Here is a 12,539-nt window from a genome sequence, read left to right as displayed (position 1 = left end):
CAAAAAAGCTCTGATCAAGGGGGAAGGCCCTACGTTCAAGCCCCAGGACTGGTGTATGCATAGGCATGCTCTCTCTCTCTCTCTCTCTCTCTTTCACACACACACACACACACACACACACACAGAAAAGTTAGCCACATAGAGGAGCACATTCCATCACATGCAAGCTTACTCCAAATTCCTTGTCAGAACTTAACACTATCTTAAATTCCTTTCTTTATGCTTATGTTTTTCACCCTACTCTGCCTTGCTTCTCAGCCTGGACCTGGCCTGGGGAAGGTAGGACCTTCCTCTATGCACTATGGTAACACCTAAGACCAAGAGTCATCAGTAGTGTAGGAAGACTCAATGGGCAAATGGATTTGGAAGCGTACGCAGATGGTGGTGGACTGACTCTGGTGGGACCCTCCCCTTTATCCTTCCCCACAGGGCAATACCTGGGCTCCAGGCCCTGGGCTACATCCACGCCAAGGTAGTGTGGCTTGGGTAAGTTGGCAAGGTAGTGCAGGCTGTGGGCCTGGAAGATTCGGACGATCCCATCTGTGCAGCCACAGAAGATGAGCTCTTCACTGACACAGAGACAGGAGGACAGGGAGACCTGGGGAGACAGGGGCTGGCTGGTCTGGTGGATCTGGAGCCTCCTGTGGTCTGGCCCAGAAAGGATGGAGCAAAGTGGCCTTGGCTTCCAGACAGAACTTAAAATTCTCTGGGTCTAAGGTGCCCATTTTGGCACTTTTGTTTTTTGCACCAATCCAGAGGCTTAAACTCAAAGCACTATCCCAAGTGGTAGCCTTGAGTAAAAAAACTCAGGGACAGGGGCTGGGAAGGTGGCTCAGTGGTAGAGCGCTTGCCTTGCATGCATGATGCCTTGGGTTCAATTCCTCAGCACCACATAAGCAGAAAAAAAAAGCCAAAAGTGGCGCTGTAGCTCAAATGGTAGAGTGCTAGCCTTGAGCTGAAGAGCTGAGGGACAGTGCCCAGGCCCAAAGTTCAGGCCCCATGACCAGACCCCCCGCCCTCCCCCCCAAAAAAGAAACTCAGGGACAGTACTCAGGCCTTGAGTTCAAGCCCCACAACTAGCCAAAAATAAAAAATGCAGGGAGAGTCATAGAAAGGGTGAGAGTGATTAGAATATATTGTAAATGTGGAAATGTATCAATGGAATCCCCCTAATATAAGCTAATCATCTCAGGTGACTTGTTTTTGTTTTTGTTTTTTTTTGGGTCCGGTTGTGGGGCCTGAACTCTGGGCCTGGGCACTGTCCCTCAGCTCTTTAGCTCAAGGCTATTGCTCTACCACTTGAGCCACAACGCCACTTCTGGCTTTTTTCTTTTTGCTTATGTGGTGCTGAGGAATCAAACCCAGGGCCTCTGGCATGCAAAGCAAGCACTCTACCACTGAGCACCTTCCCAGCCTAAATTAGATTTCTTTTTTTTTTTTTTAGGGGGGGTGTCTGATTGTGAGGCCTGAACTCTGGGCCTGGGCACTGTCCCTCAGCTCTTCAGCCCAAGGCTAGCACTCTACCACTTGAGCCACAATGCCACTTCCGGTTTTTTTTCTTATGTAGTGCTGAGGAACCGAACCCAGGGCCTCAGGCATGCAAGGCAAGCACTCTACCACTGAGCCACCTTCCCAGCCCCCCCTTTTATTTTTTGCCAGTCCTGGGGCTTGAACTCAGGGCCTGGGCACTGTCCCTGAGCTTCTTTTGCTCAAGGCTAGCACTCTACCACTTGAGCCACAGCACCACTTCTGGTTTTTCTATGTGGTACTGAGGAATCGAACCAGGGCTTCCTGCATGCTAGGCAAGCGCTCTACCACCAAGCCACATTCCTATCTCATCTCTGGTGATTTTCTCATCAATTGAGATGAGGAGGCCCTTGCTCAGGGTCACACCCAGCCACGTGGGGCCAACCTCAGCAGGGACACTGCGGGGCACCCCAGGGACACAGGTATAGGAAGAGCGGCTCCCCGACTGCTGGTGGGGCTGGGGATGCACCTTCAGGTTGATCCACTTCTCCAGCACTCTCTTCTCACTGAACTGGCAGAGGAGGCCGGAGTAGGACACGCAAAAGGTATTGCCTGCCATTCGGCCCCGGCCACAGGCCACACCACAGAAGATGTTGTTGTGTAGCTCTCCCAGGATGCCTGAGCGCCCGACCAGGGGCACGGTGCCTGTCACCTGGGAGCAGAACAGGGCATGATGAGATGTTGTCCAGTCTAGCGCCTCATTGGTAGGCTAATTGGGAGGACGCTGAGACTCCCCCTAGTGGAGAAGGAAGGCATAACAAAAGGTGTTTCTGGACACAAGGGCTGGAAAGCAGGGGGAGGAGAATGAGGTCAGGGTTCAGGGGCAAAGGAGGGGCTGATATTGCCCAGACCCCCCCAGGTCAGGTTGAAACAGTTACCATGCTGTTGCTGATGGTCACTTCCCCCAGTGCCTGGATGGGGTGGCAGGGGACAGAAACTCACCTTTGCTTCAGTAGAGGCTTCCAAAAACCAGAATCTCACATGCCGGTTCCCCACGGTGACAAAATAGCTGCTGTCCTCAGAGAAAGAGAGGGCGATGACCCTGCATGATACTTTGTTGGAGGCCACCACGATATCTTTCTGGAAGAATCGGTACAGAGTTGCTCAGGCCAGTAGCTCACCCCGTGGGACTCTTTGTGCCTGGGCTCTCTGCCCAGGTCTCTCTGGCTCACTGTTTTCCTTGGCCCTGCAGAAAGCGGCTCTCTGGGGAAACCTGGTGTGACTCCTGTCATTCCTCGTCTCTAGACCAGGCAACAGGGACAGGTCCTAGGGGAGAGTAAGCTCCAGAACTCTCCCTAAACTCTTCAGTGCACACATGGGGCTAAGGACAACTTGGAAGTAAGGCGTGAACTTACGGCTGCCACAGGGGCAGCTCCTGCCTTGAGACTTCCAGGGGGTAGGAATTATCCACAGAACCCCCTCCAGGGCTGTGGCGACTTGCTAGTTTCCACAACTCAATGAGGCAGATGTGATTATAGCCATTTTACGGGTACAAAAACACTCACAGAAAGACTAAAGTTACCTAAGGTTTCATCTGGCCAATGAAAAAGCAATCCTGATAAACTCCACTAGGTAGTATGCTAGTCTATCAGAGACCCCACAAAAAACGGTGCCCTGCTCCCCATTTGACAACTAAGCTGTGAACTCGATCTTAGCCATGAGAGAACCTCAGGAACAGAAGTCTTATAGCTTGTAAGGGGGAAAAAAAAAACAATAGAAAGACAGAAGGACTAATAGGTGCTCAATAAATGTCTGTGGGCTAAGCGAACATTTAACCAACTTGTCTCACGTGGCTCCCCCAGGCCCGAGGCTCATTAAGTGCTGCCATGTGCCGGTTGGGTCTCACCTTCCAGTCCCAGACGTTGAGGACCATGTCGTGCTGGTAGCCCATGGACACAATGTGCTTCATGTTGGGTGAGAAGGCCACACAGGCCACACCATACTTGTGGCCCAGCATCTCCGCCACCTGACTTTTCTCCTCCACATCCCAGATGCGCACGGCAGGTCTGTGCCCATTCTGGAGAAGGTGGGGCCATTACTGCTGGGATCTGTGCCTGGCACAGGGCTAGAGGGGCTGTCAGGGCTGAAGTTGGCATTGCCAAAGGGGGTACCCCAAAACTACCTCCCTTACTTGCCACAGGGTTTTTACTTTGTTGTTGCTGTTTTTCATTCTTAACCTGGGCTTTAAACTCAGGAATCAGGTCCTGTCCCTGAGCTTTTTGGCTCAAGGCTGGTGCTCTACCCCTTGAGCCACAGCTCTACTTCTGGCTTTTTGGAGCTTAAAAGTCTCATGGAAAGCCAGGCGCTGGTGGCTCCTGCCTATAATCCTAGCTACTAAGGAGGCTGAGATCTGAGGATTGTAGTTTAAAGCCAGCCTGGGCAGGAAAGTCCGTGAGACTTTTATCTCCAGTAAACCACCAGAAAAACGGAAGTGGAGCTGTGGTTCAAGTGGTAGAGTGCTAGCCTTGCGATGAAGAGCTGAGGGACAGTGCCCAGGCCCAGAGTTCAAGCCCCATGACCGACAAAAAAAAAAAAAAAAAAAGTCTCCTGGACTTTCCTGTCCAAGCTGGCTTCAAACTGCTATCCTTAGATCACAGCCTCCTGAGTAGATAGGATAACAAGCCTGAGCCATCAGCATCTGGTCAGCCACAGGGCATTTCTGATACAGGAAGAAGCCATTCCAGGAACTCCTGGAAATGATGGAGCAAAGAAAATGGCCCAAGACTCTCCCCACTGGCTTAGTAGGTGAACACCACTCACCTCTCCAGTCACTATGTACTTCCCATCGGGGGAAAAGGCCAGAGCACTCAGAGACTTTCTGGTGAGGAAAAAAAAAAATAAAGAGTTGGTCACTGGTCTCACTGAAGGTGGCTGTGCTCTCAGCACTGTGCCCGCTCCTGGCTCCCAAGCCGGGGAAGGAACCAGGGGAGACAAATACAAGCAGCTCCTCACCAGCCAGCCAGCCTGAGTGCCACACACAGCACTCAGGGAAATGGGGTAAAAGCAAAGACTCCTTCCTTCTTAAACACCAAATCCAAAGGGGTGGACATAGTACAAGGACCCTGCTTTTCCCTCTGCACATGCGGACTCCCTAAGACCCAGCCTACCTGGCAGTATTAAAGATGTGCTGTTGCTTGTTCTCTATGGGGTTCAAAATCACAACCACACAGCTGGGGAGAAAGGAAAATGTGTGTCAAGTCAGAGAGCGTGAGATCACTGGGCCCGGGCATTATTCTGTGTCAAAAATCCCTATCAGCCAGGCTCAGGTGGCTCACACCTGTCTTCCTAGCTGCTCAGGAGGCTGCAATCTGAACATCTGAGGATGGTGGTTTGAAGTTCAGACAACCCAGGCAGGAAAAGTCTGTGAAAGTCTTATCTTCAATTAAGCACCAAAAAAAAAAAAAAAAAAAAGAAAAAAGAAAAAAGCTGGAAGTGGAGCTGTAAATCCTACAGGTGTGAGCCACTGGTGCCCAACTTGAGTGAATTTTAATCACCTGAGTTTCCCAGAATCATCTGCCACCTCCCACTACATGCAAGACCATATTCTAGATCCAGATTGACCCTGGAATCCTCTGCCCAGCCCCGAGAGGCGACAGCACTACCTGCATTCTACAGATGGGTCAGCTGAAGCCCACTAAGATTCACCAGTGACTTCAGGCTCTAAATTTTCCCATGATGCTTAGGTGCCCAGGCCCATGTGCTTACCCTGCCAGGTAGGCCACATGGCCTGTGCCAGGGTCACAGGTTAGACCACTGCTATTCTGGGCTGTGATCCCAAGCACCTTCTCAAGTGATACCTGCAAATAAAATACCCAAGTCAGAACTGCCTGCTCCAGCAGGTCACTTCAGTCACCTGTGCTATTTTGGCTCATTCAACACTCAGTCCTTGATGTCAGTAGTCATGTTGCACACCAGCAGCTAATACCTGTTCCTTTGACAGCATTCCTCTGAGAAATATATAGTGCTAGCTGAAGAGCAGTGCGGTGGGGCAGACAGGCAAAAATCCCTATCCTCCTGGAGCTCATATGCTGACAATGATGGGGGGAGAGTGCTTGCCTAGCATGCATGAAGCCCTGGGTTCAATTCTTCAGTACCACATAAGCAGAAAAAGCCAGAAGTGGCACTGTGGCTTAAGTGTAGAATGCTAGCAAAAGAAGCTCAGGGATAGTGCCCAGGTCCTGAGTTCAAGCCCCAGGACTGGCATTTAAAAAGAGAGAGAGAGAGAGAGAGAGTTTAGAGGAATGAGATGTCACAGCAAGAAAGTGACCTTCAAATCAATGGATTCAAATGGATGGAAGACTTGAATCCTCACCACATCCCTGGGAAGAAAGCAGATGAGTACACTGAGGCCTGCACCTAGGGAGCAGCAAAGCTGGATTCAAACCCAGGTAGTCAGGATGCAAAAGCCCTGCAGGGAAGACATAACAGTGAGCAAAGACAGACACTGCTCCTGCATCAAATTCATGTCTAGAGCATTCAATAAGAAAAAAAGATAAAGGGATGTGAAGGGTAAACAAAGGAGGAGGCTGCAATGCTTGGTAAGAAATGTATGCATTATCCTGCCCATGTAATTGTAACCCCTCTGTACAATATGTTCACAAATAAAATAAAATAATAATAATAATAAAAATAATACCTAATTTAAAAAAAGAAAAAAAAATAGGCACATTTAAAAAGTTGTTACTCAGGAGGCTGAGATCTGAGTTCAGAGCCAGCCTGGGCAGGAAAAGTACAAAGGCTCTCATATCCAGTTAATCACAAAAAAGCTGAACATGAAGCAGTGGCTGAAGTGGTAGAGTGTTAGCCTTGAGCAAGAGTTCAGGGACAGCACCCAGGCCCCAAGTTCAAGCCCCAGTACCAGCACCAAAATAAAAAAGTTAAAACCTCTCACAGGACATTATGCCACATCCATCATGGTAGAAGTAAAAACTTATATGTAGTATGGATAAACAAAATTGTGGCGTTTCACATTTTAAATAGATGAATTCTTAATTACTGTAGTAAACCATCCTCAAGCAAGACTTTGACCTCACAACTAAAAGGCAAGCCATACAGAAGTTAGTGTTCATGGTGCATATATATTACATAAACATACAAGACCTAATGTTTATAGTACATTTCTCAGAAGTAACTATTAATTACTCAATATTCACAATAACCCTATGCAATCAGTATCTCATCATCATTATCATCAATATCAATATCATCACCACTTTTCAGAAGAAATAGAGGTCTAGAAAGATTATTCATTCCTAAGTGTAAGATCCAAGCAATGGTACTCAGACTGTTTTATGTGCCGATTTGCATTACCAAACATAAGTAGATGTAACTCAATCAATCTAGATTATGTCTCAGTGCAGTAAAGCAAGAAAAATAAACAAATGGCATTGTCCCAGATATAATAATGAAAGTGAAACTGGATCGTGGTTTCAAAGCCAGTGTGGGCAGGCAAATCTCCGAGATTCTTATCTCCCATTAACCAGCAAAAAGCCAGAAGTGGAGCTGTGATAGAATGATAGCCTTGAGTGAAGAAGCTAAGGGACAGCACTCAGTCCCTGAGTTTAAGCCCAGTACAGGCTCAAAAAACAAATCCTCTCTGAGCAGGAATATTCTGGCTAAGACTTGAAGGATAGCAAGAAGCCAGCCAGGTCGCCTGCAGCAAAATGCCCAGGCAGAGAACTCACCAAACACCAAGCCTAGGAGGGAAAAGAAAGCACTAGGAAATTCAGGAAAACAGAAAGCAGGCCAGTATGACTGAATCTTGGTGAGACGCAGGACGTGGAAGGTACAACCCGAAAGGTGAAAGACCCTCTTGTCCAGAGATCGGCATCCAGGAATGAGCGATACAATCAGAGGCCGCAAAACCCACCAAACAGGAACATAACCCATTAGCAGCTACCAAGTAGCCATTATTTATCTGGACTCTGAACCAGAAAGGGTAGTTACAATTTCATCTCCCTTTAGCACCCACGGTGCAGCTCTATCCACTGTTTAAAAACAGACGAGGGCCGGGCGCTGGTGGCTCACACCTGTAATCCCAGCTACTCAGGACGTTGAGATCTAAGGATCGCGGTTCAAAGCCAGCCTGAGCAGGAAAAGTCCTTGACTCGTATCGCCAATAACCACCAGAAAACTATAAGTGGCGCTGTGGTTCAAAATGGTAGAGCGTTTGCCTTGAGCAAAAAGAAGTCAGGGACAGAGCCCAGGCTTTGAGTTCAAGCCCCAGGACGGACCAAAAGAAAAAAGAAAAAAAGTGGAAGGACTTCGGAAATGTCTAAAGGTGGGACTGGGCAGAGATTTGCAAAAGCAAAGCGCTTTCCGACGGGGTAGAACTCCGGGAACGCTCCAATGCTCAGGATGGAACCGGAAAGGAAGCACAATCCCGGAGGGGAGCTGGGCGGTGGGAAAGTGGGAGGGGCCTTTGTCAAAGGGGCGGGGCCATGGAACAACCAGAGGGGACGGAGGGACGGGTGGGCGTGGCCAAGGGCCTGAGGGCGGGACCAGGGGCGGCCCTGGGAGGCCTGCCCCGAACCAGGTAGGCCGGGCGAGCATCTCCTCACCCGGTTCTGCACTGTGTCCTCGGGCGCCGTCGCGAGTCGCGTCCGCCGCCGGAGGCAGAGCGGTGGGGCGGGAGGTGGGGAGGATTGGGTTCTCCGCGCCGGAACTCCCGCCATGACAGATGGCAGCTTTTCGACCGCATCGTTCCGCGTGTAGCCTCCGGACCCTAAAGCTGCCATCCTGCAGCCGGAGAACCGGCGACCGTTAACACGCCTTAACCGCCGCAGCCACCACGACCCACTCGAATAAGCGAATGGCCGCGGGAAAGCCGGTGTCGCTGCCGATTGGATGCGGCGGAACACTCGTCTGGCCAATCGCGGGGCTGCCGGGTGCGCTTATGCCCAATGGAGGGGCTGGGAGGCGGGGCTAAGTGGAGTGTGGGCCATTGGGCGCTTCACCAAGTGTCATGGAGTTGCTCGCCTAGTCTTCCTCATTCACTGAGACACAGGCTTTAGCTTTTAGGAAACTTTTACGAATCCTCATCACGCCATCTGCTGTCGCTGAGACACAATCTGCGCTGTGTCACTCTCCTGGATGTAGGCGTAGGGCGGAGTCGGGAGGATACTGTGGGCTCGTGGGCTGGGTTGGCGCAGGCGCAGGAAGGACACCTCGCCCCTTCACCCCGCCCCCGACACATGATGAAAGTGAGAATAGCGTGGAGCCGGCTCTGCACAGCGGTATTCGCTTTAACCCTTCGCCACCACGTGACAAGGACGCAGCTGTTGTTAGGAATCGGACCACGCAGGCGCAGGCAGCCATTCCTCATCACGTGACGAATCCTTCCCCTCCCCCCCCCGACGTCATGTGAGGCAGGCAGGATAGTGCGCGGGCGGGGTGGGAGCCGGGGGTTGGACCGTCATGCCCAAACACTGCGTGGCCCCGAGCTGCTCCAACACTGCGAGCCGAGTGGGCGCGGATGACCGCCCTGTGAGCTTCTACAAGTGAGCGCATGCGCCGAGAGGAGCTCTTTTTGAGAGGCGGGGCCTAAGCGGGGCGGCCCAGGAAAGGGCGGGGCCTGAGGCAAATGCAGCTGTCCAGCATCAGGGTTTTAGTTCGGGCGGTAGGAAAGGAGCAGGTGTGACAAACAGCGGATCTCGATGAGTAACTACAGGTAGTGAAAGGAATGATCGAAAGAATGAGAAGGATATAGAGAAAAAGTGAAATTAAGCCGGGCACCGGTGGCTCACTCCTGTCATCCTAGCTACTCAGGAGGCTGAAAACTGAGGATCGCAGTTCAAAGCCAGCCCGGGCAGGAAAGTCCATGAAACTCTTATCTCCGATAAACCACCAGAAAACCGGAAGTGGCACTGTGGCTCAAGTGGTAGAGTGCTCGCCTTGAGCTGAAGAGCTGAGGGACAGCGCCCAGGCCCAGAGTTCAAGCCCCATGACCGACAAAAAAAGAAAAAAAGGAAAGAAAGTGAAATGAGTCCAGGTTCCATCCGCAACTGCCACCTCCATGCAAAACTCAGAAGATATGAAACTGAACTCACCTTGGCTGCCCCAGCCTTTCAGTCTTTCTTGTCTTAGTACACAGCTAGCTCCATCTTTTCCTGTTGCTAAATATAAAAACCTTATTCTTTTCTATGTTCTTTTACACTTGAAAAAAATCAGAATTAGCTTGAACTGTAAAAAAAAAAAAAAGGAATAACAAAAAGAAAAGGTCAGCTGAAGAGTTAACAAAATATTTTATAGTAATAATTTACCTTGATGACTGTGACTCACACCTGAAATCCTAGCTACTCAGGATGCTGAAATGTGGGGATTGAATTTTGAGGCCAGCAGGTAGGGAAAAAAAAAATCTGTGACTCTGATCTCCAATTAAATAGCAAAAAGTTGCAAGTAGATGGGGCTGGGAAGGTGGCTCTGGTAGAGTGCTTGCCTTGCATACATGAGGCTCTGGGTTCGATTCCTGAGCACCATATAAGCAAAATTAGCCGGAAGTGGCACTGTGGCTCAAGTGGTAGAGTGCTAGCCTTGAGCTGAAGAGCTGAGGAACAGTGCCCAGGCCCAGAGTTCAAGGCCCACGACTGACAAAAAAAAAAAAAAAGTTGCAAATAGAGTTGTTGCTCAAGCTAAGGGATAGTGCCCAGGTCCTGAGTTCAAGCCCCAGAACACATACATGTTGAGGTTACATTAGTAAGGAGCAAGAGTGGATAATGGAGTAGGCAGTTGGCAGGCTCTGCTCAGGAGTGGGTGCAGAAGGGGAGGGATTGCTGTGGCAATAAGTCCAATGTTTGTGTCCAGAAACAATAGAGCTAATGAGGACATTTGGATCCCAGAGGCTCTGAAGGGACTGAGACACCCAGACTCCCTGGCTATGTGTTCAATGTGGCTGTGTGCCACACTCTTTTCTGAATAAGCCTTTCTCTCCTAGCTGACCAGCTGTCCCTCTTTGAGAAGTTTTGCTCCTTCTATATGCATCCTATCTACCACATCTAGCATACCAGTAGCCTGGTGAGTTTCTGGTGTCTTTCCCATAGTTAGTTTATGCCAATGTAAGCCAACTGTTCTTTTTTATCTTTTTTTTTGGTTGGTCGTGGGGCCTGAACTCTGGGCCTGGGCGCTGTCCCTCAGCTCTTCAGCTCGAGGCTAGCACTGTACCACTTGAGCTACAGCACCACTTCCAGCTTTTTCTGCTTATGTGGTACTGAGGAATTGAACCCAGGGCCTCATGCTTGCCAGGCAAGCACTCTACCACTGAGCCACCTTCCCAGCCCACCAATTGTTCTTATTTCTCTAATGATTATGGTATTTGCTTGCTATGGCTGCTGTTATTAAGTGGTGGCTTAAGACAGGAGAAATATTCTCAGTTCTGGAGGCCAGAGTTCACATTAGTTTTCACAGACAAGGAAGAATGGGAATCTGAAGATCTTCCTTGCCCTTTGCAATTTGGTAGCCACAGGCATTCCTTGGTTTGGGGCCACATCTCAGCAGTGCAGTTGTGGTTACATTTTATGGTAGTGTGGTTTTTGTGGTTACCTGTCCTCCTCCCTCTGCTCAGAATACTTGTGGCATTTAGGGGCAACCTGTCAAGATCCGTCTGTGTGTGTGTGTGTGTGTGTGTGTGTGTGTGTGCGCACATACCAATACTGACTTGAACTCAGGGCCTGGGCACTGTTTCTTTTTCATTCAAGACCAGCTCTCTGTTGTATCTGTATGTTGATGGTTCTCAAATCTCAACCTATAACTCCACCTGTCTTTTACCTCCCCATTTTTTTTTTTTTTTTTGGACTGTGGGATCTCTCAAATTCTAGATGTCTGGTTTCACGTTCAGAAGCCAACAGAAGTGGGGAGCGAGTGGGCACGGGAGCCCAAAAGGAGCTGTGGGCAAAGGCCAGCCAAAAAGGCCACTGGGAGAGGAGCCACTGCTGATTTAAGCAGCTGGAGCCCAACAATGTGATGAATCTGAAACAGGAAGGCTTGGGCCGGAAGCCCAGAGGAGGCACAGGTTTGGAGCCCAGGGGTCTCAGTGGGGAGGTGGGGCGCTGACCTGGCCGCGGAGCCACACTGCAGATTGCCACTGAAGGGCGGCCCACGGCTTCCGGCCTGGGCCGCGAGCACTGGGTGCCCGGCCGCCACCAGCACCGGGGCAGCGAGCTCTCGGCACCCTCCTGCTTCCAGTGGCGCTGGGGCGTGCGGCCCGACGCGGTGCCCACCATCCTCCCCCGGGCGCGCGCGCGCACACACACACACACGCACGCACGCACACGCCCCACCTCCCCCGGGCACGACCTCTGACCCGGCGCAGCGCATGGTCCCGATGCCGCCGTACTCTGACCCCCCCTGGCCCTCTCACCCCCTTCCTCGGCGCCAGGCCCGGGGATGTCGGCTCAGCCCCCACGGGCCGGGCTGGGGGATGCGGGTGCAGAGGCTGCAGCGGCGCCACGAGCGGCACCGGCGCTGGAGCTGCGAGCGCGGCAGTAGCACTGCTAGAGCGCGCGGGTGAGTGCGCGTGCGCGCCGGGGGGGGGGGGGGGGATGAGTGCGCATGCGCACCGGGGTCCGCCGCACGGGGGCGAGCGCAGGTCTCTTCCTGCAGACAGCTGCTGGCCTCCCCTCGCGGCCCCTGGGCCCGGCGTGTACCGCGGGGCGTGAGTGCTTACCAGGCAACGCGCCGATCCCCCAGCACCGCGGAAAGAAACCCGCAGAGCCCAGGCCAGACCACCTTTGGTGGGAAGGGGCCATGACCGCCTCATTGATGAATAACGACATTTCGGAAAAGTAACACGCAGAGACCTCTTGTTGTCTGCCAGACAGGACCTTTTCGCTAATTCAGACCGATCACGATACTGCCCATGTCCCCCATTGTAAAGACAGGCGAGCCGGGGGCCGGCCTGTCATCCCAGCTACTCAGGAGGCTGAGATCTGAGGAGCACGGTTCGAAGCCAGCCCGAGCAGGAAAGTGCGTGAGACTCTTATCTCCAATGAACTACCAAAAAGCCAGAAGTGGAGCTG

General features: G+C 51.5%; 1 protein-coding gene across 9 annotated transcripts in view; it reads right to left on the bottom strand.

Annotated features, from left to right (window-relative positions):
* LOC138811522 (WD repeat-containing protein 62-like) overlaps nucleotides 1-8,339 on the bottom strand; it is a 31,870-nt gene extending 23,531 nt beyond the window's left edge. For 5 of the 9 annotated variants that reach the window (XM_069999233.1, XM_069999235.1, XM_069999239.1 and 2 more), the window contains exons 1-8: nucleotides 8,088-8,338; nucleotides 5,233-5,324; nucleotides 4,635-4,697; nucleotides 4,288-4,345; nucleotides 3,374-3,544; nucleotides 2,470-2,607; nucleotides 1,997-2,179; nucleotides 438-598 (exon numbers count right to left, since the gene is read on the bottom strand). In XM_069999233.1, the coding sequence (XP_069855334.1) occupies nucleotides 438-598; nucleotides 1,997-2,179; nucleotides 2,470-2,607; nucleotides 3,374-3,544; nucleotides 4,288-4,345; nucleotides 4,635-4,697; nucleotides 5,233-5,324; nucleotides 8,088-8,264 (1,043 nt within the window). In that variant the 5' untranslated portion in view covers nucleotides 8,265-8,338. Of the gene's footprint in view, nucleotides 1-437; nucleotides 599-1,996; nucleotides 2,180-2,469; nucleotides 2,608-3,373; nucleotides 3,545-4,287; nucleotides 4,346-4,634; nucleotides 4,698-5,232; nucleotides 5,325-8,087 lie in introns of all 9 variants that reach the window. The other 4 variants (XM_069999236.1, XM_069999234.1, XM_069999238.1 and 1 more) reach the window with 1 other exon arrangement.
* Between the last annotated feature and the right edge of the window lie 4,200 nt (nucleotides 8,340-12,539).

This window comes from Dipodomys merriami, unplaced genomic scaffold (genome assembly GCF_024711535.1).
Source record: "Dipodomys merriami isolate MVZ:Mamm:240054 unplaced genomic scaffold, mDipMer1.0.p SCAF_534, whole genome shotgun sequence".
Lineage (NCBI taxonomy): Eukaryota > Metazoa > Chordata > Mammalia > Rodentia > Heteromyidae > Dipodomys > Dipodomys merriami.
This window is presented reverse-complemented; position numbering and strand designations above follow the sequence as displayed.